The sequence below is a fragment of the Fusarium poae genome, chromosome 1, assembly GCF_019609905.1.
Source record: "Fusarium poae strain DAOMC 252244 chromosome 1, whole genome shotgun sequence".
Lineage (NCBI taxonomy): Eukaryota > Fungi > Ascomycota > Sordariomycetes > Hypocreales > Nectriaceae > Fusarium > Fusarium poae.
The window spans coordinates 11,692,003-11,715,658 of record NC_058399.1 but is presented as its reverse complement, the minus strand read 5'-3'; the positions used below and the strand labels follow the sequence as shown (position 1 = coordinate 11,715,658).

Genomic DNA, 23,656 nt, shown 5'->3' with positions numbered 1-23,656 from the left:
CAGGCTCACTAATACGGTGATCTTTGCGCATGCCCGGTGTAGGGTAGATCCCAGTCTTCGGGTTCCTGAAATTGTCCGCTCCGATGGCAGGAGAAGAAATTCGTAGGTTAGCTCATGCTACTTATAACATTCTAGAATTTGCTCGTTTTAAAGCTTCAATAGATAGTTATTGTTTGTTCGTTACTGCCAAGGGTGCTTCCATCACCTTTAGAGATAGCACAAATCTTAGCTCCAGACTAGAAGAACAATTAGGGAATAGGGTTCGCAAATCCTCTTCAGCTGCTGATTACCCTACTGCTTCCAAGCTAACTTTCCACCTAATAGTCCACCAGCAAACAACACGAGTCAATCGAGAGAAACTACAATCTGTCTCATGACTACCTGAAATGGAATTATTACATCCATTCACAGCCCTTATCCCTGCTGTACGGCCCGAGGCATCTGCAAACGGCTGGAATGCTGAGACAGATATGATGTCTCACAATGGGGATTGAAGCTAAGGGGCAGGCAAACTAGGATCAGGCGTCAGCCGCTATGCGCCACCTTACTTTCCTCAAATCAGATCAAATGATAGTGCTCAGACCTACCAAAGGAATCGAGGTACAGCCAGGATAATGTTAAATCCGAGAGTCTAGACCAGTGATGAGATACCATCACGAACCTTATCTCAGCCGTGTATGCCATAGATACCACCTTGCTCGCATAAAGGCCTAGGACGCGAGATCTTTAGCAGCTGACCAAAATTCTCCCTTTGTTACCCCTTGAAAACTTCCACATGTTCTACAGTCCAAAAGGGAAGCGCTATGAGAGGATTGACTCTATGGCCGATAGTTGTCATTGCCATCTCTCTATGTGACTCGGTTCATGCTGAAAATTACAGACTACAAGATGCCCCCAAGTGTGCCGTGGGTCTACCGGTCGCACCAGATGGAATTGCCTTCTAACGTTACCAGATCAATTGCCTCAACAAGTCCCTCCAAAAACCGACATTCTCCGACGCCAATATCGAACGCCTGTGCAACGTGACGACCATCAGCGACCAAGTTCTTGACTGCGTCAGAGGGGATTGCAGCGTGAAGGATCTTTTGGGTAAGAAGGATACGTAATGGCCAAGACGCGATACATTTTTGTTGTGGCAGGGGGTGCAAAGCTAACGACGCGTCATACTCAGAATACATGAGAACAGAGCGTGTAGTTTGCAATCGACCAGACATCGACAACGACCACAACATTAGAGCCATTAACTTTTTTATCCTCGGAGCGGTACTCATCTCAGTCGGAATAAGAATATCGACAAAACTTTACCGATTTACGAAATGGGGTACAGATGATTATTTAATTATCCCTGCAGCTGTGAGTGGGACTTTTGATAATGCGGTAGACCATTAACTTATCGATGCAATCAGATTCTCACAGCGGTACAAACAATATGCATGATACTGAGTAGGTTTCGACTTTTCTCTAGGTAATTTTTATGCTCTGATAAAACTAACACGGTTGTTCTTCTAGTGACATGGGTTGGCCTTGGACATGATATCTGGACGATAAGCGAAAAAACAACAACACGATTCTTCATAGTAAGATTAAGATCACCCATATTGGATCACGCAGTCGATACTAAATAATGCAGTATCTTCTTGTCGTCGAGTTTACATATGTTCTAAGCTTATGTCTAATCAAACTCTCGATCCTCTTCTTCTTCCTCCGCATTTTTCCCGACCCGACATTTATCAAAATCATCAGATGGACGATCGGGTTTACCATTCTCACGTCAATAATTATCCTAGTTCTCGCATGCCTTCAAAGCGCTCCTACTGAACCGTCGCAAGACGGCTGGGATGGTTTCCCGAATTCAGGACCACATCTGGACATTCAAGCTCTAATCCTTTCTCATGCCGGTATCAATGTTGCATTGGACGTTTGGATGTTCATCCTCCCGTTGACTCAGCTGTATAACCTTGGCCTGAAAGCGAGAAAGAAGATTGGAATCATGCTTATATTTGGCGTGGGAATATTGTAAGTATCGATCCGTCGTGCTTGAGTTGAGTTAACTAACAATTCTCAGTCTTATCGCAGTCAGCTGCATCCGTATACCGCACATGTTGGACTTCAACAAGACCTTGAACGCGACATGTAAGATCCCCCACTTGAACCCGATCCCTGGTACATCAATCTGACATGGCACTCCATAAAGCCGACTCGCAGGGAATCATTATATGGTCCAATATCGAAACCGGTGTCGGTATCCTTGTTGCTTGCATGCCTCATACCCAACCACTTCTACATGCCGCCAAATCGAAGATAAAATGGCTGAATCTCTTACCGAGTGCGTCTAGCAGCACACGAGGGATATTCATTGAGAGGTCTTTGGTCCCGATCAGGGTGACAAAGACTGATGGAACTGCTACAAGACCAGAGGACCTGGTTCTGTATGATAGAGGGGGTTTATTAACTGCGGATAGACCAGAGAGCGCAAAGAAGCCAAGTCATAGGACAAATGGAGTGGAAACGGTCTAGCATCAAAGAATTGTATATAGGTTGTAACAATGATAGAATATTTTCTCACGTCTTGCTTGCTTGATTGACCCTCACCCATCTACAATACTACCCGACGCGGCTTGATAAACACTCGATCAGGGTTTCTAGTCAAAGATGAAACTGCCTTGGGAGTTGCAATGTCTGCAGGCAATGGTAAAAGCTCAAATGTCCAGATGATGAGAGTGAAAAAGATCTTCATCTCGAGATACGCCAATCTCTTGCCAAAACAGCCGCGAGGACCCAACCCAAATGCTTGGATAGGAAATGCCTGGGAATCAAACATAATTTCCTCTTTGCCAGTCTCGTTTACTGTTGACTTGAGCCATCTCTCGGGTATAAAGGAAGGGAAGTCGTATTCTTGATCCAAGGGCTGTTTTGGCTTCCGTGCCCGGACCCATTCACTACTGCGCGACTCATCGTATTGTATAGGCGGTGCTAGCACACTTGGTCCGTTGGAAAGAAAGGCAATGGTTGTTCCTTTTGGAATGTGGGCGCCGAGTAATTGTGTGTCGACTTGAACTTCTCGTAAGCACATCCCGAGAGGGTAGGAGAGTCGAAGTGTCTCTTCCACGACAGCATCGAGATACGGCACGCGTGTTTGTATTATCTCGGTAAGAGTGGGAGCACGTTTCTCAGATCTGGCTTGCCGATGAGCATCTTGAAGAGCCTTTCGTAGTTCGGATTGAGCTCTTTGGTTTGCGCTGAGATAGCTTATGCCCCATCGTATCGCAGAAGATGTAGTTTCATGGCCACCGATTAGATATGTCATGAGCTACAAACACGTCAGCGCAATTCATTAGCTTGAATTCCATATATGTAAGCACTTACCTTACTGGTAATAGTCTGAGAATGATAGTTAGGTTCTCTTCCCTCTTTCTTTGCCGTGGCTTCCTCTCGGACAGATATCTCATCCAACGCACACTTCATCGCTTCACCATTCTGTCGCCGTTTAATGCTATTTGTACTATTATGTTAAATTTTATTATATTAAAAGCTATAGTATTAATTATAAGCTTTTTCCTTTTTTCCTTAGAATTTTCTTTTTTTAATTTTATAGAATTTTTAATATAATAAATTTTAATTTAATAAACTTTTTAATAATATTATTTTTATTAAATACTCTAGTTATAAATTATTAATAATTTATTTTTTTTATTAAAGATTATTCTAAAAATTAAAAAATAATTTTATTTAAAATATTTTATTTCTTAATATATTAATAATATACTTTTTTTTAAATATTATAAAAGACTTTTAAGGCTTTTTTCTTTTTATATAATAAAGATTTAAATTTTAATTTATTAATTTAATAATTAATTATATAATTAAAAGTATTATAATTAAAAATAATTAAAAATAATAATTTAATTATTATTTATATTAATAATATTTTAATTTTAAATATTAATAAAAATATTATATTAAAAGTAAATAAAACTATTAAATAACTTTATTAAATATTTTTTTTTAAAAGTAAAATTAATTATAAAGGCTAAGCTTTTATAAATAATTCTTTAATTTAATATATAATTAAAATTAATAAAAACTTTAAAGTTTATTATTTCATATAATAATTTTATTAATATTAATATTAATATTAATAAAGAAATATTTAATAATTAATTTTTAAAAAAAATAAAAGCTTTTATAGTAATTATTATAATTTTAATTTTATAAGTTATAATATATACTTTTAAATTAAACTTATATTAATATTTAAGTTTAAAAATTATATTTTTTTATAAGTTAATTTTATATATATACTTTAAGACTTATACCTTAAAAATTACTTAATAAAAGATGCTATTTATAATCTTATGATGCTGTAACTTTCGAGTCAAGGTGATGGCATTATGCATTTTCGAAGACAAGTTGCGATATAGAAAGTGAAAGAAGGGAGGCGAGGGTGATTTGACAACCTTTGCGATGCTTTCCGATAATGTAGTCATGGCACTCAACTCTTCGTTGAGGGGCACCTCTTTGAACGTGATTTCGCCGTCATTGTCACTCATAGACTCTGTGCTGATTTCATCGATTTCTTTCACGAGTTGCGTCTCTTGTACGTCCATACCAAAAGAAACGCAAACGATGATGTCCAGGGCGGCATTGTGAATGTCTCTTGACGCGGCAAAGAACTTTCCATCTGCATGGCCAGCTTTCAAATTCCACAACTCGACAAGCCGTGAGAATTTGTCATAGATCTCTGGCGCTGACACCTAGATAGATGCACGTAAGCTTAAGCCTCGCTGCACAGTCATCAATCAATCTCACCTCTGACAAGAAAGTCGGTGTCATCAAATTTCGGACAAGCTCCTTGTTTTTCTTGAATTGCGGATTGTGACTCTCGAGCGTGATTTGTGAGCCAGGAACAACACAATTGAAAACAGCTGTACTTGCACTTCCTCTATCAAACTCTTTCAAGCGATGGGTGCAAACCTCTGCAGCTTCATGGTGATCAGCGACAACAACCCAGGGTTTACCCATGGGACGAATGAATGTTTGGAAAAGCGGCGATTGATGTTTGACGGCTTGTGTCGCGAGCCAATCGGTCAAGCTTCCATAGGCGCGGACATCGGGCAAATCGCCAAAAATTCGCTTTGTGGCTGCGACGTTGTACGGGATTCCTTCCAAGGGACGAGGTAGTATTGATCGGTAGATGGTGTAGAGGACGCCAACCAATAAAAGTCCACCGGCTAGAACTCGTGTAGACGGAGAGTCGATGGTATCAAAAACCGAAAACGCCATATTTTGCCAATATTTGTGAACATATACCGTCCTTGACGAAACGTCTTTATCAAGAAGTGGAAGAGCAGTGTATTTAAATCCAAGCCCCATTCAACATTCTGCACATCTACCCTGTTTTGGTTAGATTGTTCAACGAATTCGCTGCACTTTTATGCCACAAAATGCAGCCTCAATCGCTTGTCTCCAATCAAATAGCCCGAATTCGCGAGGACGGTATGACAGTTGGGGCTTGACTGATTGCCTGTTAAAATCTGAGGTAAGATTGGCAACGCTAAAAAGCAATAATTTGTGAAACATGAGCGAATCCATGCTGTTAGTTCAGTCAGCGGTGAGCTGACCCAGTTATCATGATAAGGCCGTATCTCGTCCGCTTGACAGGTCTTTAGAGTATTGATTGACTTGTCGCGTTAGTCTTGCTATCTGATGAGTATGAGAGCTAAGTCAAGTTTGCATTGCGCTTGGTTACACAGAGAGGACAGGTGTCCTTGCAGACCGAACTGTTCCATGACGCTGCCGAGCCAGGCTGAGACATCAACTTCAGCCCGTCTCAGCTTTGATACGTCGGGAATTGAAATCGCCTACAATAATATGGCGTCAATCCATTCGATGCTGGACATAAAGTCTAACATATTGTATGTTCGTCCAAGTCCTTGGTCACCGAGCTTCGCACTTAGAGACGCCGATTGTGACGCCGTGCCTCGTTCGACCTTTGTCTTTTCATTACAACAACAGCTTGTTTCCTAATCCCAACCAGTAAAATGGAGAAATTAGTTGTGGTACTACCACTCAATCTAAACTTGTTAGACTCCCACGCCTGGGGAGTGTACAACACGCAATTAAGCACATTGTCGCTATCTATCATTATAATAAAACCGTATTTGTCCATCGCCAGCTCCTTATAATATTTTTTTTAGATGCTCAGGCTCTTGTAGGGTTTAGTCAGGTTGTGCAACGCTCTCTGTTAAGTGCCGTTAACATAAGACTGACTGTTTCTTGTCTATCTGGTTATCAGAGAAACGTTAACCGTCTGTTACCTCGAACAGGTATAGGTCTTGCTGGAATCTAGGTAATCTATCAAAACGAAGCTTCAATTAAGCGCCGGACGGATTGGCTTGGTTGATGGTAGGTGAACTGGTATTGTAATTTCAACCGCCACTATGACTTGCACATTTAGCAACCACCCCAAACAGAACAGGGCAACCCGGGCAATATTTGTATCCCTGCCTCCAATCAGATTCTGCCAAGTGCTGTTGCCGCCAACTTGCATTGATGCCTGATGTCAATAATGTCTCTCTTGCCTGGAAGGTGTGCGTATTTAATAGAGTTATTGTTTCCAAGCACCGGGTATAGGGGCGCCTCTATTCCTCTCTACCCACCAGGACTGACAACCCTACAATCAGCAAAAACCCCAAAGAATATCTCCCGTCGACTTCATGTCCCCCTCTCCTGGAAGCAGCTCTGGTGTTGCATCGTCTTTAGACCTTGCGGCCAGGACGTTTGATCTGCTTGGCTCGTTAGTCAAGGCGAGCGAGCCAACAAGCGTCCTCACCCACGCAGCCAAGGACTTGATTAAATGGCTAGCAAGGGAACGTATTGACGAGGCGAGCTTCAAGAGATGCGCGGAACTGGCTCGAGAATTGGCATACCCCAACCAACATGGGCTGATCATTCGAGAGTCAATCGAAAACGCAAACGAGCGCCTGCGTGGCCTCAATGCACCTGTCAGCTTGGTCACTTCCGGCTCACTGGGCAGGATGATGGTTCAAGACCAGGACTACTGCTATCTTGTATCCACTGTTGCGTCACTTGCCTCGTACTATGGAAATCAGCACATCACTGAAATCATTTGCTCGCTGATCATTGACCGCACTGACGCACCGCCCGGCATCCGTCAGTATAAGCATTATCAGATCTGGCGTGCGCCAATTACAGCAGTTATGGCAAAGATCGTGGACAGCATCTTTCTCAATGTCATCAATGCTGGCCATCAGCCACCTCACATTCCACCTCAGCTTTCACATTTGCACACTCACGCTCTGGGTCACTGGGAGCTTCCATCCTTGATTCGGGGTGTTCAGAAAGCTGATGGCGACGTCCTCATCATTTGCGGTGTCTTCTTTGCCGACGTTTTTGCCTGGCTTTACTCTCACTTTCATGGGCATTTGGCAGTGTCTATCCACGGCACTGTTTCCTTTACAGAGGAGCTTGGTCCAGATCAGATGAGTGTACATCTGATGATACAAGAGGTCTGCAACGACACAAACGAGTGCTTGCAAAAGAAACATGTATTCGAGGCATCTGTGGCAGCCGGGGATGGCACCTATCGCCTTTTTGTGGGAAGAAGTTCGACCGAAGGCCCGTTCTCTGAGAGTGCTCGGCCACAGCCTCACGTGAGACAGCCGCTGTACCACGAGTCGGCTACGGATACGGGTAGACGATACACTCAACGAGCAGGAAAGCTAAACCGTTCTGAAACAAATCACGTCAGCGCAGTTGCCAAGTGCATACTGAAATGGCTTCTCGCTCTTCGGCTCAAGCCACGAGAAATCGGACTCATGTTTGCACCAAAATGGGACGGAAAAGGCGGTGTTACTTGCTTGTCAGAAATGCTTTCGACCCATCCCAGTATTCTACACAAGGACACGGGTCACCTCGAGTCCGCTGCTCCTGTCTTTAATCGCATACAGAAGCAGCCCAACGATGGCTCAGACGGCGGCTCAAGCTCAGATATGGGGACAGGGGAAGCTGAACTATATGGACTCTCTGCGGTTATTTCCTGCTTCCCTATTGCCTTGGATATGCTAGAAAGTATATCCAAGAGGTGCTCTTGTTCTGCTTGTGAGCGGCACCTCTCTTTGGAAGAATGCAAGAGTGGATGCTTACGGGATCTGGCTGTCACGGAACTCTTCATCCTCCTAGCCCACGCTATCTCAGAGGGATTCGGAGCGGTAGACGTCTCTGGGCTCACAAAACCCGATGACGTTGTCGGATCTATGTTCGAATTATTTTACCAGCTAATCTTCAAAGAGCTTCTGCAGTGGAGCGACTGGTTCTCCGTTGTCACAATCGTCACTGCTGGCATGCCTTATCGGATATTTACTGAGAGCGGCCCATCCTTTGGTGGAACCCAGCCCGTTGCTATGCAGAATGGTGCCTATGTGGCTATAGCACTATTGTGTTGAATTTTATTGTGTTAAAAGCTATAGCGTTAATTATAAGCTTTTTCTTTTCTTCTTTAGAACCTTCTTTAATTTTTTAACTTTATAAAATTCTTAATATAATAAATTCTAATTTAATAAACTTTTTAATAATACTATTTTTATTAAATACCTTATAAGTTATTAATAACTTATTCTTTTTATTAAAGATTATTTTAAAAGGCTTTTATCTTTCTATATAGTAAAGATTTAAATTTTAATTTATTAGCTTAATAATTAATTATATAATTAAAGGTATTATAATTAAGAATAATAAAGATAATAATTTAATTATTATTTATATTAATAATATTTTAATTTTAAATATTAATAAAAATATTATATTAAAAATAAATAAAATTATTAAATAATTTTATTAAATATCTTTTTTTAAAAATAAAATTAATTATAAAAATTAAACTTTTATAAATAATTCTTTAATTTAATATATAATTAAAATTAATAAAGACTTTAAAGTTTATTATTTTATATAATAATTTTATTAATATTAATATTAATAAAAAAATATTTAATAATTAATTTTTAAAAAAAATAAAAGTTTTTATAATAATTATTATAATTTTAACTTTATAAATTATAATATATACCTTTAGATTAAATTTATATTAATATTTAGGTTTAAAAACTATATTTTTTTATAAATTAATTTTAAATATATACTTTAGGACTTATGCCTTAAAAATCACTTAATAAAAAAAAGGCCGTAGTACCATGGGTCAGCTTGAACCGTGAGATCAAACTTGCAGGCTGTTTCAGCCTCGAATTCTATGAAGGTGGGATTGACGGTATCTCTGAAGAAGTTGCTATCATGCGGTGTGAAGCCGCATCAGAGGGCAACGGAAACAACGAAATGGCGAAATTATTCACGGGAGAGGAGGAGGTGGATGACTCGGAATTAAAACTCAATACCGCCATTTTCCGAGAAAGCGACTCTGTATACCGACTTATGATGCTGGTGTCTACCGGGGTCGTTTTGCGCGTCTTTGACCCTACAGAGGTACTCAATTGTCTCTTGAACTCCCGAATGCCTTTGTGTTCCTGTCACAACAACCAGGATTCAGAAGTGAGGGAGGCGAGGACAGCTGCTAGAGTATACAGATTGGAAGACATATTGGAAGAATGGAACTCAATATCGCCCCAAACTGACATCCAGGTCACACGTATTCTTTGTGATTATCTCAAAGTAAATGTTGCTCTTGCTCTATCTGGTACTGGGGTTGTTATGACTGATGTTCGATTGTGCTGTTTGGAGTGTGCAATTGAAGAGGCAATCAGGGAGCTCAAAGATTATTACCCACGACGTGTCATTAGGACACAGTTGGTGAACCGGGCTTTAACTAGTTAAATCTCAGTTTTATCTATTTAACAAGTGCATCTTTATTAAACCTTAATATGTGCTATTCTATAGGAAGAATCTCCCCAGTTAATAATATTATGAATCTCTTATAATAAGAGTAGAATTTAAAGGTTAATTAACTAGATTATTTATATTAAGCTTTTAGCTTTAAGCTTTATTATTTAACTTTTTCTAATAGCTATAATTAAAAGATCTTATTAATAATTATTACTTGCTTTTTTAATTATTTAAATTAGGCCTTATATGTCACAGCTCGAAGTCAGACCAACCTACCCTAGAGCCACAAGTGGATCAGATCACGTGGCGATAGCGTTATCGCCGTAACCTTAGTTAGACCGCCAGTCAGATCCTGAACGTAGCTCCTTGAGCTACGTCTTGTTAATAGAGCCTGACCTGCCTGCAGTGCCTATCCGTAGCAATAGAACCTATTACGCCCGAAGCGTTCCCTGTCCACCCGTACCGCCGGACTCAGCCCGTGACATTATATAGTTTTTATTTAAAAATTTAATTAATTTTCTTTATAAATATCCTTTTTATTTTTAATAAATTATTCTTTAGCCTTTTTATTAGCTTTTTTTTTTAATTTTTTTAATCTTTTTAGTTTTTTTTTATTTTAATAAAATTATATATATAAATAAAATATAAATTATATATAAAGGCTATTAATTTAATTTTAATAAGGTTATTAAGCTTTATAAATATATATAATTTAATAATTTCTTTTTATAATATATTAATCTTATTAATATTTTTATATTATTTAATTATTAATTTAATATTTTTAAATTAAAAAGTTATAAAATAAATATTCTTATTAATAGTTTTTCTTTTAATTAATATTATATTATATAAAACTTATAAAGGTTATTAATTATATTTAATAAGAAATTAAAATTAATTAATTATAAATACTTTTATTTATTTTTTTATTTATATTAATTCCTTTTTAAAGTAATTTAAATTAATATTATAAATTAATTAAATAATAAATAATTATTTTAAATAATTAATTAAAATTATAAAAAGAAGAAATTATTATTATTTATATAGCTTAATAGAAACTTTCTTTATAATTAATATTATAGAGTTTATATTATATAAATTATATTTATATTAAAAAACCTAGAGTCTTAAGAAAAACCTTAATTTAATATTTTATTAAAAATTTAATCTATTTAAATAAATTAATCTCTATTAATAACCTTAAAGAAACTAAGAAGATAAAAGCTTAAGCTATTATAAAAAAAATTAAATAGGAAGAATCTCTTCAAAGGCGACTACGCAGGGTTCCACACATAACTTCAACTGCAGTGCCCCCAAGATGAACCGTTTTGATCTTTCGCTCTTCATCACCATTCTTTTCAACAGTAACATCAACTGTAATTAGACTTTCCCTTCCCATCTCAACACCTTGGGTGATTTTAAACTGGATATTGTCAATGGAGAACCTGTGCAGTGCTAAATAACAAGCCAATGCACATGCAGCACTTCCCGTAGCCGGATCTTCCATTGTACGCTTGACGAGTCTTGTCCGGAGATTTTGCAAAAGTTGGTTCCCATCAGAGGACCTTTCACTGTCGAGAAGAACGAAATAGTACCTTCTCGAGTCAAAGTCATGTTTCCACCCTTTATCTTGCAGGTCTCCGGAGATGTACGACATTGCTCCAATTTTTGCAGCGCCCAACATATCCAGAGATGGTAGCTCAACGAGCGCAAAAGTCATTCCCTTAACAATGCTAAATAGCCGGGCGCCATTTTCAGCTGCAGCGACTTGAGCGATCTGATCATCCGAACCAGCTTCATACTCGGGCTGAGTGAGACGATGAGCGTGAAGTCGCACATTGTGTGGAATAGCAGCACGTGCAGAGCCATTCGTATCGAATTCAATGTTAATTTCCCCTGCCTTGGCGACTATAGTCTCGACACCCTGAGAACGGAGGAAGATTGCAGTGCTCATGGTGGGATGGCCAGCGAAAGGTAGTTCCGCTTTGGGTGTGAATATGTCAATTTGTCTTTTGCTTGACTCAGATCGATTTTCGACATCGTGAATAAAGACAGTCTCTGAAAGGTTGAATTCACGGGCAATGCGTTGTTTTTGATCTTGGGTGAGAGTAGGACGCTGGCTTGGTGGTGGGATTGTCACCACGGCCAATGGATTGCCTCCAAAGGGAGTTTTTGTAAAAACGTCGAGAGTAGTAAATTTGAGGCTCATTTTTATTCTGTTGGGTAATTAATGAGAAAGAATTGACAATGAATTCACGCTTTGTTTTTGATTGTAAGCATGATGACTAATTCACTTAGCTCACTCCGCATTACGGTGCTGGGTTGAGATGACTGAAAGGGACAGGGGAGATGTTATGAGTCACTTATGTCACATAAACATAACAGAACTCGGCAAAAGATAAAATGTGGATATATGAATAGTTTTTATTGTAGTTGAAGATTGCAGGTTCGTTGGAATTGAGTTTGATCTAGAACATCTTGCTCACGTTTGTGATCCTGAAACCAGAGAAATCCGACAAGAACTGAACTCTTGGGCATTTAGCAGTTCTCCTGGCAGGCACGCGAAGCGGCAGTGAAGCACTGGTTCTGTCCGACACCGTGAGGACAAGAGCGTCGACGAGCAGAAGCACAAGCGGCATAATTGGCGTATCCGAAGCAGCTACCACGAGCCTCGAGACTCTGGGCGTTGCTCTTCTCAGCGACAGGGCTAGCTGAGGCAAAGGTGGTGAGGGCCATGGCGGCAACAAAGAGTTTCTAGATGATATGTTAGTTCAAGAATTGAGACTATCGCTGGGAAGGGAGATGCATACAGCGGGGGAGTACATGTTGTTGATGGTTCAAAGTTGATGAGTGCTTTGTGTCAGTTATGGACAATAAGCTATGGAGGTGGCTATTTATAGTTGAAAATCTATCAACAGTGTCCACTGGGCTTTATTGTCTAAACGTCATAGCAAGCGAGACAGAAAGAGTCGGCTACGATATCCGGGCCATCGGCAGCTGAAGGATCTGATAAGCTCCGCATATGTGGCCAAATTCTCAGCTCACAAAATCTATAAGAACTTGCCACTGGTCAGATCGAAAGCAAGTGTGAGCGTAGCGTCTGTTGCTCTGGCCATACCCGCTAAGATGTGGATAGATCACCACTGATTATCTGATTGATTAGATAAAATTTGATCTTGTGGATCTTTCATGACCACTTATTAACGAGCCCGTTTGAGGGAATTGGTCCAAACGTGAGATTGGCTCCCCACTTGGTGAGAAACTTTATCTGTATGTGATCCTTCGTGTCTTTTGGGATGCCGGATAGCCGATATCTCCCTCTCTTAATCCACGATGTTGTCTTTGATAGTCAGACCACTGTGTAACAGAAACGTCGAATTCAAAGATTTGGAAAATAGTGGGGAAGTTCTGTTCAGCATTTCGCTTGAATCATGTATAGTCAAGGTAGATACTAAGGCTAATCACCAGGCTGAACATTACTTAAATGATTGAGCGTTTTTAACAACAGCATAACAACGTATTAAAGAACGTCGGTTCTGCCTTACCATGGGCTCTTGGAAGATATGGTTGTCAGGCATCTATTGGCAAAGACAACTAGGCTGTGCAGTGGCTATGTTTCACAATGAGTTACAAGTCAATGCATCACGATTATTTATCTTCTTCATTATCACTCTTTGATGATGTGAGAAACAGAGAAAGAAATAAAAACTCTACTCTATTTTGTAATATCGGTGGTGATTTCGAGTTTCCTCGAAGCCTATTTTCACCATGGCAGTCATGAATCTACACCACCTCATTTCGAACATAACAACCACGCTCAAAGCGACTATCGAAATCTGTGAAAAAGCCACAGACATCGAATCATTACCTGTACCTATTCAGATCCTGTGTTCACAGCTCCCTTGGATCATGGCCGCCTTTGATAAAGCAAAAGAAGGTTTCCCATGGAGTGTGGAACCTTCCCCAGACACGCTCGCCTTGAAGAGTATTCTCAAAGACTGCGCTAAAAAGTCGTCCTCTCTGGAAGCCTGCTTGCGCGTGATGATCCCACGCGCCGAATCGTCGACATTCGAGCGATACAGGCGATCTTTGGGACTGGTACCAACGGAAGACAAGGTTGTGATGTTGAAGGATGGGCTATTTTCCGACCTCAAGGCGTTAGCGGCTAATCCAGCTGTTGACGCAGAAACGCAAGACAGTGTTAGGTCTCTAGTTGGTTTTGTTACTCAGGAACCGGGTTATAATCTTTGGGGTGTTTCAGATAGCGATTAGTGTAGTGGCTAGTTTTTACAACGAGTTATAAGTAAAAGCATGATTGAGGTTATTTATTGCCTCATTGTTAACCTAAAAGTTACAAGACTCTCATTGTACTGAGAGCTGTCTAGATCCATCCCTCCGTCATATCCTTTCGAAAATCTTGTTTCGGGCATGAACATGTGTTTGCCTACCAGTGTGTCCACAGGTCATACATGAATGGTGTCGGTATTTCGAGCATTGGTGCGTTTTCGTTGTTCGTCCACTTTCTTCTCTGCTGCCAAGACCTCTGACCCCTTTGCCATCCGACATAGTTCTGGTCCCGCACTTTCCGCGGCTGCGGTGCGCGTACCAACCATGCTGCTCCTGGTACCAATTCCATTGGTGTTGGCATTGGTTACAACTGAGATACTGGTCCATGGATCAAACCGATGTCTTCGTAGCAGCACCAACGTCAGCTTGGATCAGGTGGCTCTACAAATTTGGATGTTCCTTTTGGCCAAATGTGAAGTTGCAGGGTTAAGGATAAGCCTGGACTCGCTGTGGAGGACGATAGATCAATATTATCAACGGAACCCCCATCCATTCCCTCATTACACCTTTTCACTTTCTCAATAGCCTGTCACTCAACAACATACATGATGATGTGATAATTGATCGATACTTGCACAGCTTTTTGATTTGTTTCATTGCTTGAGAAGACGGCTGCGACAGTCCGGGAGCAGTGGATAACATTGATCGTTTCCCAAACCTAGGGCCCTCTGAACTACCAAGCCTCAAAACCTCAAAATTTCAATCTTAACACCACCATTTCCCCCAAGGCATCCTCTATTAGCACTACTGAGGTAGCTCCTGGTGCTAACAGTATAACAAGGGGGCGAATAATGTCAGCCTCGTCGACTTATTGCGTGCAGCACTACCATCATCCCGCTCATAATCTCAGAAACTCCATCTTTCTCTCTTGCAAGTTATATAACACGTTCTGTGGCGTTTAGTAGACCGATGATGAAGCAAAGAACAGCTGGAGAGTCCACCACGAGTGATCTTGTCAGATGCATCTTCAACCACAGCTCTAACGATTCCGTGCTCTGAGCATCATCATCGTTTCGCCGAATTTTGGCCAACAACTTTATTGCTCTCGGTCCAAAAACAAACAGATGACCGGCTGCAAACAAAGTTCCAGCCATGTAAGACAGGGTGGTGATCTGATCTCCCGTATCGTTCCAGATAGTTACGACGTTCGCCAGCCCACTCGCCAAGCTTAATGTAAAGCTTCCAAAGACAACTTTGGTTCCTGATGGCGCCCAGTTGGTGAACCATAGCGGCAGAAGTTCATTGGCCTGTAATTGGTATTGACGTTTGGTCCAACAAGCGAGGAATGTGTATTCATCGTACGCAAACTGTAGACTGACAATCGACGAGATGACGGGGAGAAGGCGAAGAAACTTGGTTGGTAGAATTGTACCGAATACAATTGACAGTGCGATAGTTGAGACTAAGAGTTTTATGATTTGCTGCGATGTCTTGCTAGGCGCAGACTGCGAGTGACTCATGATGGAAGGCTGTGGTATAATACACGTAAAATAGAAGAATTGAACATGAAATAAGAACAGAGGATAAGAACAGAGGTAAGCCGTGATAGAAATATTCAAAGTAACTGTGTATTTATACTTCATGGTTAACACCATCAGTGCCATACTAGCTCTGAGTAAGCTGAGGGCTCTGAGTAAGCTGAGGGGTTCTTTAGTGATCACTGTACGTTTTGACCTATGAGAACGTCTCTGCGCCTAGATAAGTTTGTCAATCAATTAGAATGAAGTCAGAAAACTCGTATCGTGTTTAGATAACGACTTTACCGCACCCCTTTCGTGCATTTACACCAATTGGGATTACTGTTAACTTGATGTACAAACCGTGTACGGTCAAGCCTTGTCCTTGCATAAACGCAGCCAGTAAATGCTCAGCCACTGCAATTCATATGTATTACGATCCCGGCGTCTTGCGTCATATTGCATCGCAGCCACATCGGTGACTTGGGCATCTTTATCAACGATAATTCGAAGTAGGTTGCATAACAATAACCCATTAACCTGGACTACTACGAGAGTCTCAGAACGGAAGACACAAATGAAGAAGCAATTGAACTTCTTGTTAAGCTAAAGTCTAGACATAACGTGCTACTGTTATATATCCAGCTTGACCACACTTGGTCTAAATTTCCCGTCACTAGATATGCTCTGACCAAAGGTCTTTGTTATGGCTTCAAGCCCCGGCTCAGGCGTCGAGGACCTTGAACTCGGCAGGAATGGCATCGGGACCAGCGCCAGTGTTGGCAATCTCTTCCTACAAGTGAAAGAAGCAAGTCAGCATTCAATATCGATACCACACACATCATCACCTCTTTTCCAAGGCTACAGCAGAAACATACCAACTCCTGAATCTTCTCCTCCGTAAGACCAGCAATGTTGTACATGGTGCCATCCTCGAGGCCAAGCGCGTTGGGCTTGACGAAGGATTTGCAATCTCCGCCATCAGTCTCCTTGGCAGGGCATGACTTGTCATCAGCGCGTTTGCGGCCGATGAAGTAGTACTTTCCTGCCGTGCGATCGCGTCGCGAGCTGTACGCCATGCAAACGTCTGTTTTACCGTTTGAGTCATACTGGTTTGCGATGGATCTGCAGCCACCACCCGTGTAGGCCTCAGTGCGAATGCGCCAGGAGCTTGGGATCTGTTACTACCCGTTAGTTCTGACGAGTCTACGATCCAACGAAAAAGAGGTTTCACGCACAGCGTTGACGGAGATGCTCAGTAGGCCACTGTTTGCTGAGTCGGTGAAGGAACAGCATACGCCGGGGTTGAGGCCAACGCAGGCTCTGGAGGATCCACTGCAGACATCGCTTTTCCAAGCCCTGACATCGACGGCTGATGCAGTGGCCGCGAGAGTGAGGATGAGTCCGGAGAAGTACATCTTGATGGAAGTAGTGGTGGTATTTGTTAGGATGTTGTGAAGTTGGAAGTGTGAAGTTGGAGATGGTGGTGAGTGAGGAAGTCGGAAGAACTGGACGAAGCATCTGTCTTTATACTATTTCCTGTCCAGGTTGCCCATCCTACGACTATTCACATAACGAATAAGCCAAGAGTGGTTGATAGTATTGCTATGCAGTAGTCGATCTTGACCTGTCTAACTACCTTCCAGAAGGGGCGTCGGATAGCATTTGGCCAGGGTTGGTAGCATTAGGATCATCTATGGAGAATGATCTAGAGCCCTGTTAATCCACCAGAACCGAAGTCCCTTTAATTTGTGGGGTCTTTTCTCTTATGACTTGTAAAAACAATACTTTTATATCTCAAGTAAATACCCATGTTTTGAATATTATTTCCCTAGGCGATCCTCTTCCTTTCGTTTGAGTCTCTTACCAAAAATGGTTTTTCATGAATTAGAATATCAGTCCTAACTACTGTTAGTTTGCATATAGTCTAAGCGTGTATATGAAAATAGTCCAGGCGGCAGGGTCCCCTTTTCGAAAACGTACTATCTATCTGACTGCATCTCGGCACTGATCCTTCTGTCAGTAAGTCTAGTAGTATACCTGCCGTATTAGACACTCATGCCAAGGGACCTTTCTTTGGGTCTCTTTATGTCTACCTAGATCTTTAGATTATTCCATTTCGGATTAGATCATCAGCCTAAATTTGATCCCTGCGCTTTCTGCCCTAAACCTACACAGATAGTAGGTCTGGAATCTCACTTACCGTTTACGGAGACTAGTCTCGTCTGGGCTGTCTTTTATATGTGCATTGAATCTATAAAGAGGAACACTGAAGCAGATGGCAAATTATACCCCATGTCTCAAAGACGCTAATGCCCTGCAAGCTCCATAGGTAATGCTGCAGGATGCTTGCAGTACTTATGCAAGCACAAGTCCAAAATAGGCACAAGCGCTTACTTTCGTTCGGGATTGCTACTAACTAGCTGTGTTGAGTTTAGTATTGCCGATGCGTTATACTCTGTCTCACTGCGACTTTATAAAGACAACAAAAATAAGCAACCGAACTTGACCAATGGTTACACTGCCGTCAATGATTATTTATGAAGATGGGTACCTTTCCACGGGCATGCATGCTACGTCAATGTCAAAGCCTCTCACATTTTCATTAGCTGTTGTTGATAGCAAGGGTCTTGATGACTGCATTCGTTCGGGTATCCTTTTCCTCATGTAAAATTCATTTATACTGGAGACAAGTTCGGAGTAGAGAAGACTACGATCTTGGCGTCAAGAGTGTCTTCCAGTCTTATAGGTTGGATTTCTAGACTAGCAATTTTAACTATGGAGAATGGGTGAAAGGCCTGCATCCGTCGATTGAAGTAGACCTATCCTTTGCGAGAGACATAGGTATAATTCGGAATAACGGGACCTCGGCAAAAGCGGCTGTCGCACCGCCCATGCACGCTCGGATTCAGCAACAGGGATTAGTCCGAGCTGGAAAAATTGCCCGACAAGGCTTTGTGTTTCGCCATCAAGTGATTCGCTGCATCGCCAATGGAGTTATCTAATGCTTCTACTTGCTTCTTCGCTATGCCACTCTAAATCTTTCCCCACTGATGCACTGAGATGAAGGCTACCTCTTTGAATTTTAGTTTCTCTCGCCAATATTATAAAGCAGGAGTTTACACCAATTGAGAATATAGAACTTTGAATATTTACAAAACTACTAATTACCCCCCCGCAGGCATACCGGAAACAAGATCCCTGGCTAACGTAGCCACTATATCCATGGCTCTATCTGAACTATTCACGCCAGGCTTCTTTAACTCCTGAGCTGGACTCTCAAAGCGTCGCCATACTTCAATAAAACGTTGCTGGGTATCATCGAGACCGATCGAACACAGCACTCTGCGCATGTTCTTTTGTATCTTGAGCCGCTCCAAATCTTGGTAGCTAACAGCTGTCGTTGATCTTCCACGTTGGCTTGTTTCCTTCTCGGCATGTGAAGCCCCGAGGCGCACACAATACAGAACAACAGCCGCTAGACCAGCTGCCAAGGCCGTGGCCACAGATGAGCCAGTCCTTTCCTGGAAATCGTCTGGCAAGGCTCCCTCTCGGTGGGGGTTTCGCGATACCACCCGGTGGCCGGGCACCATGAATGTCAGATTGTGTGGGTCGCCAGTCCGACTCCATGCTCGGCCATCCGCAGTTGCAGCGCCTATGCGGAAGATCCGATTCTGGTCATAAGACCACGGGTATTCGGTTTCACCAATAGCACCTGTATCAGCGGCAGCGCAGAAGAGAAGTATACCCGCGTTGAGGGCGTCCTTGGTAGCATCACGAAGACTGTTGATGGCTTCACGGTTATGTTCGGTATCTCTGACTGTCCATGACATGGAGATGATGTCTACTTTCTGGTTTATCGCTGCCCTGACAGCCTGTTGAAGTGGTTGCGTTAGTCGAATATGATTCTGCAAAGCTACTTGTAAAGACTTACCAAAGCCGCGGTCTCCGCAGCAATTTGTTCCTGGCCCCGGATGTTTGTGGTAGAAATAAGACTCGAGTGTGTCTCGAGCTTGTATACAAAAAGCTTGGCCATTGGACACACTCTGCAGATCATATCCGCCATGACTGTGCCGTGACCCCTGACAGATGTGTAGTAGGGGCTTGGTCCGTTCTCACTCGCGGTATCAAATGATTCTCCGCCGTGGATCTTACCCCTCAGAGACTCGACGTGAGGATCTACTCCATCGTCTATCAGAGCCACTTTGATGTCTTGTACCGATTTGGTAAGCTCGGGGCGTATATTCTGAATCTCGTCTGCGAAGCTGTCCATGCAGTTGAGCCATTTGTTAGACTGCTCATTCATGTCATTAGTACGGTTTTGGCTATTTGCAGAAGCGCCTTGCTGGATGAGTCGCTCCCTGCCAGGCGTATCTGCCTTGCATGCGCTGACAAGAATGATTCTTGGTTCTTCAGATGCTTTCTCGTCGGACTTTTTCTTGGCTTTTTTCTTGCCGACCTTTGGGTCGTTCACATTTGGGCTGTTGGCGTCTGGGTTGGTAGACTCTGATGTACCATCCTTACTCGGGGCTACCGCCTTAGCTAATCGTGCTTCGAAATCACGTAGGTAAATCTTGATACGGTCATCCGACTCCAATGCCTACAGCAATCCTGGTTTTAGTAAAGGTAACTCGTGTATATGTCCTTGTCAGAAGCACATACCTGCTCGTTGTCCCATACGATGTGTACTTCTTCCAGATTCGCAAGCCTGGCAAGTCCATCCAGCTCTCCCCAGGCTCTCAAGACCGCTCTATTACCACTCCATCTGAGATATAGCTGTCGCACATTGGGACAGGCGGTGAATATAGTTTCGGGACAAATATCAACCTTGCGCCAATCTAAGATCTCAACGTGAAAGTTGGTCAGGCATTCCTCAATTGCCTTGTCGCTATGTGGCGGGTCTTCCAAGTCGTCCACAATAACCTTAAGGATCCGCTCAACGTTTTTGCGTCTGAGCCAGCTGAATAGTACAGTTAAATCAGTTATACCTCGACCAGTGTTGGACTTTTGAGATCTCATATTGGCCAGCCTTGGGGTTCTGGTTCGAGGGGTTGGTCTTTGAAGCTTGATCCTACGGAATGAGACATAGCGTAGGAAAGGGCTGAAGTTAATGTGATTATAGCTCTGAGTAAATGACTCCTCGGAGATATCTGTTGGACCCTGGGAGTAGTTAAAACACAAATTGATATCTAGAATGAGGGGAGAATTAGTGCTGCCAACTCTGATGAGGAAAACCCATTCTTACTTTCCAAGTTGTGGCCATAAAGAAACCTCACAGCCTTCCTTTGGTCCCTGGTAGTGAGATGCTGGGCTGTATTGCCAGTGTTCATAGTTGTACGTAGGTAATGAAGCATAACTTCTTGTTGTATCTTCTTTGCATAGTCAGGTCTCTGCCCCTCCTTCTGTGGCCTTCTCATGGCCTTCTCTACTGGCTGGTCAACATGCCCTGCCGTAGACCTCCTCTGCAGTCTGAACTCGTCCTCTCCTCGAGAACTCTCACCGGATGGTATGTGCCCCTGATCAGTCTCCATGCCCAACGGTCTATCAATTATTTCGAAATCTGTTGGGTGGAGACCTGTCGAGCTTCCTTTGTGGCCACCAACGCCTTGGTTGTATAGATCGGCGTGACCAGACCCTTTGTCTCTCAGACGGTTCAATCTGTGGTCTTGCAACTCAAGCCCTGGTTCATTGTGCCGTTTCCCTTCTAATTGCTGACCGGCAGAAACCTTGTCGAGCCATTGTTTTTTGGTGAATTCGTGGTATTGATACACAGAAAGCCCCTTTGGCTCCTGAGTATGTACATTCAAAGCAGTATTTCCACGCCGAAGAAGGGCTTGGACGATCCTCAAGCGTGATTCGGATGCATCCTTGTAGTCGACCGCCATGTGAAGAGGTGTCAAGCCGTTCTGGTCTGTGGCGCTCAGTGTCCCCTCAGACGCTTCGTCAATAAGCTTGATAGTCTGTTCAGCTTCAAGATTATGATATATTGCCATGTGGATGCAGTTTTGCTTGTGATGATATGTCATGGCAAGGAATGGATCCAGATCTTGGATCGCCTTGGGGACAACATTGACAAAGCCAGTATTTTTCTTAGAAATGGCAATATGCAAGGCGGTTTTATCTGCTTCATCCCGAACGTTGAGCAATGAGCCATTCCATTTGAGGAGACAGCGAGGCAGGGAATTGACTCCAGGCACTCCTGCACACATGTGAAGAATTGTCTGGCCTGAGTCCCTCGTCTTCTTCTCTAATATGTCACCATATTTAGTCAAAAACTCTTCCCGATACGGCTGTGTCGATACATTGAGGGTCTTCGCCCTCGCACGATTTATGATATCGTCGAACGTGATACGAACCTCATCAGTTTCCGGGACGTAGACGGACCCGACCCTGACATCGTCATCATCCTGATAGTCGCTGTCACTATCGCCGTTGTCTTCAAATCTGCGATTTGGCGACGGCATTATTTGCTGCGTCATTTTCAGTGTTTGTGTTTGACTGCCTGACTGGACAGACTAGAGAGGGTAGATTTTAATTGAAAGATCGTCTTTCAACCCTAGTCATGAGGGGCACGGTTGACAGGGGCTTAATGAATAATCCTGGCACATGTACCCTTTTGTATCCCACACTAATGAAAACCCTCAGAAACCAGCCCTCCCTCACAGAACTCGTGGATCATTTCACTTGAACACTGCAATGGAGGCTCACGATCTGACTCAGAATTTTGAATACGGGCTCAACAATGAGGGAAATGTCTCATTTGGCATCCCTCTCACACCCCAAGGAGACAAAGGTAGCGGGTTTCACACGCAAAACGACCCAAATAGCCCAAACCAGCGCGAGAACGTTATAGAGCGCAAAAGCGCTGTTGATATCCGCTGCTCTACGATCGATATCATTCACGGCTTCTTCGCATCTGAAGGCAAAGAGAAGGATGTCTTTTCTACCTTGTTGGTCCTCCAGTTTCGCTTCGATCCACGAAAGCAGGCACGGCGTATTTCACACGTCGATATTGAGCTGAGGTTTTCTGGAAAGGACCGAGACCCCGAGGTCTTTGCCTTGTCACCCAACAGCAACCTTCGCATTGCCCCCATGAAACAAACGGAGACAACCACGACTGGAGGAGAGTTGAATGTCAGCGTGGGCGGCGCCGGGGCCAATGTAGGGAGCGCTTTGAAACGCAACCGTGAAGTTCAGAGGGAAACGAGCTACGCGGCATCTCTTGTAGGGTCCATCGACCTGCGCGGCCGCAACTACGGTAAGGCCAACTGCGCGTCATGGACACTTATAGAGAATCCTGAAACCAAGGCTGGAGTGCCCGTTTCGATGAAGACAGCAGTTTTACTGAAGAGGAACGACGAGGACCTCTTTCAGTGCATGGTAACGCTCAAAGCCAAAGCGGATTGGAAAACATCGCTGGAGTGGTTGGTTGGTGCTACCCCTCCAGATGACCCAGTACTTTTCGACCCAACTATGGATCCAACGAGTAATAGGTACCAAGACATGGAAGAGAAACTTGGGGACCTTGATCTTGATGCAATTTGCGATATCACATCGGAAAACATTGTTGAAGGGAGTGTCAAGACTACAAAGATGGGTGTCTTAATCTGAGTACAACGACCAAGGAGAACCGGGATAGGAGTGTACCAGCAACTTGTCAAAGACCGTTCCTCTGGGTTCCGTTCCTAGAGCCTGATCCGAGATCAGTACATTGATGGTACGAAATATATTCATTGTGGAAAGACCAATCATAATATCTCTTTCGTTCACAATGGCTAAGCGAATGGTGATCTTCCAGTTCTGACAGGGATTGTCAAAGTAGCAGCCTATGATCTAATAAGTATTTTCAGCTGGGTGGGTAAGCTGATGGTCATATCATCATTTCCACCACTCAATAGCTCTGCTCCCGAACCTCATGATATATGTTCCCACCATAATTCACTAAGCGATCCAATTAATCTTACCGCCCGTGTGACACGTCAAAGGCAGGA

General features: G+C 42.7%; 11 protein-coding genes across 11 annotated transcripts; 5 read left to right on the top strand and 6 right to left on the bottom strand.

Moving 5' to 3' along the window:
• Positions 1-803: 803 nt before the first annotated feature.
• Positions 804-2,492, top strand: FPOAC1_003810 (uncharacterized protein; the record flags this gene model as incomplete). The annotated part of the gene is made up of 7 exons (XM_044848365.1): positions 804-905; positions 954-1,089; positions 1,510-1,577; positions 1,631-2,016; positions 2,066-2,133; positions 2,195-2,429; positions 2,468-2,492. 7 exons carry the CDS (start codon positions 804-806, stop codon positions 2,490-2,492), a joined length of 1,020 nt encoding a protein of 339 aa, XP_044714281.1.
• A 104-nt stretch (positions 2,493-2,596) lies between these two features.
• FPOAC1_003809 (uncharacterized protein) lies at positions 2,597-5,283 on the bottom strand (the record flags this gene model as incomplete). Its single annotated transcript, XM_044848364.1, has 4 exons — positions 2,597-3,310; positions 3,367-3,493; positions 4,369-4,754; positions 4,810-5,283. 4 exons carry the CDS (start codon positions 5,281-5,283, stop codon positions 2,597-2,599), a joined length of 1,701 nt encoding a protein of 566 aa, XP_044714280.1.
• Positions 5,284-6,716: 1,433 nt separating this feature from the next.
• On the top strand, positions 6,717-8,465 carry FPOAC1_003808 (uncharacterized protein; the record flags this gene model as incomplete). Its single annotated transcript, XM_044848363.1, has 1 exon — positions 6,717-8,465. One exon carries the CDS (start codon positions 6,717-6,719, stop codon positions 8,463-8,465), a length of 1,749 nt encoding a protein of 582 aa, XP_044714279.1.
• Positions 8,466-9,309: 844 nt separating this feature from the next.
• FPOAC1_003807 (uncharacterized protein) lies at positions 9,310-9,846 on the top strand (the record flags this gene model as incomplete). The annotated part of the gene is made up of 1 exon (XM_044848362.1): positions 9,310-9,846. One exon carries the CDS (start codon positions 9,310-9,312, stop codon positions 9,844-9,846), a length of 537 nt encoding a protein of 178 aa, XP_044714278.1.
• A 1,279-nt stretch (positions 9,847-11,125) lies between these two features.
• On the bottom strand, positions 11,126-12,070 carry FPOAC1_003806 (uncharacterized protein; the record flags this gene model as incomplete). The annotated part of the gene is made up of 1 exon (XM_044848361.1): positions 11,126-12,070. One exon carries the CDS (start codon positions 12,068-12,070, stop codon positions 11,126-11,128), a length of 945 nt encoding a protein of 314 aa, XP_044714277.1.
• A 329-nt stretch (positions 12,071-12,399) lies between these two features.
• Positions 12,400-12,686, bottom strand: FPOAC1_003805 (uncharacterized protein; the record flags this gene model as incomplete). The annotated part of the gene is made up of 2 exons (XM_044848360.1): positions 12,400-12,615; positions 12,672-12,686. 2 exons carry the CDS (start codon positions 12,684-12,686, stop codon positions 12,400-12,402), a joined length of 231 nt encoding a protein of 76 aa, XP_044714276.1.
• A 943-nt stretch (positions 12,687-13,629) lies between these two features.
• Positions 13,630-14,133, top strand: FPOAC1_003804 (uncharacterized protein; the record flags this gene model as incomplete). The annotated part of the gene is made up of 1 exon (XM_044848359.1): positions 13,630-14,133. One exon carries the CDS (start codon positions 13,630-13,632, stop codon positions 14,131-14,133), a length of 504 nt encoding a protein of 167 aa, XP_044714275.1.
• Positions 14,134-15,083: 950 nt separating this feature from the next.
• Positions 15,084-15,668, bottom strand: FPOAC1_003803 (uncharacterized protein; the record flags this gene model as incomplete). Its single annotated transcript, XM_044848358.1, has 1 exon — positions 15,084-15,668. The coding sequence occupies one exon, from the start codon at positions 15,666-15,668 to the stop codon at positions 15,084-15,086; it is 585 nt and encodes a 194-aa protein (XP_044714274.1).
• Positions 15,669-16,389: 721 nt separating this feature from the next.
• Positions 16,390-17,083, bottom strand: FPOAC1_003802 (uncharacterized protein; the record flags this gene model as incomplete). The annotated part of the gene is made up of 3 exons (XM_044848357.1): positions 16,390-16,458; positions 16,544-16,843; positions 16,904-17,083. 3 exons carry the CDS (start codon positions 17,081-17,083, stop codon positions 16,390-16,392), a joined length of 549 nt encoding a protein of 182 aa, XP_044714273.1.
• Positions 17,084-18,832: 1,749 nt separating this feature from the next.
• On the bottom strand, positions 18,833-22,144 carry FPOAC1_003801 (uncharacterized protein; the record flags this gene model as incomplete). The annotated part of the gene is made up of 4 exons (XM_044848356.1): positions 18,833-19,540; positions 19,600-20,265; positions 20,328-20,854; positions 20,911-22,144. The coding sequence occupies 4 exons, from the start codon at positions 22,142-22,144 to the stop codon at positions 18,833-18,835; spliced, it is 3,135 nt and encodes a 1,044-aa protein (XP_044714272.1).
• Positions 22,145-22,271: 127 nt separating this feature from the next.
• On the top strand, positions 22,272-23,276 carry FPOAC1_003800 (uncharacterized protein; the record flags this gene model as incomplete). The annotated part of the gene is made up of 1 exon (XM_044848355.1): positions 22,272-23,276. The coding sequence occupies one exon, from the start codon at positions 22,272-22,274 to the stop codon at positions 23,274-23,276; it is 1,005 nt and encodes a 334-aa protein (XP_044714271.1).
• Positions 23,277-23,656: the final 380 nt, after the last annotated feature.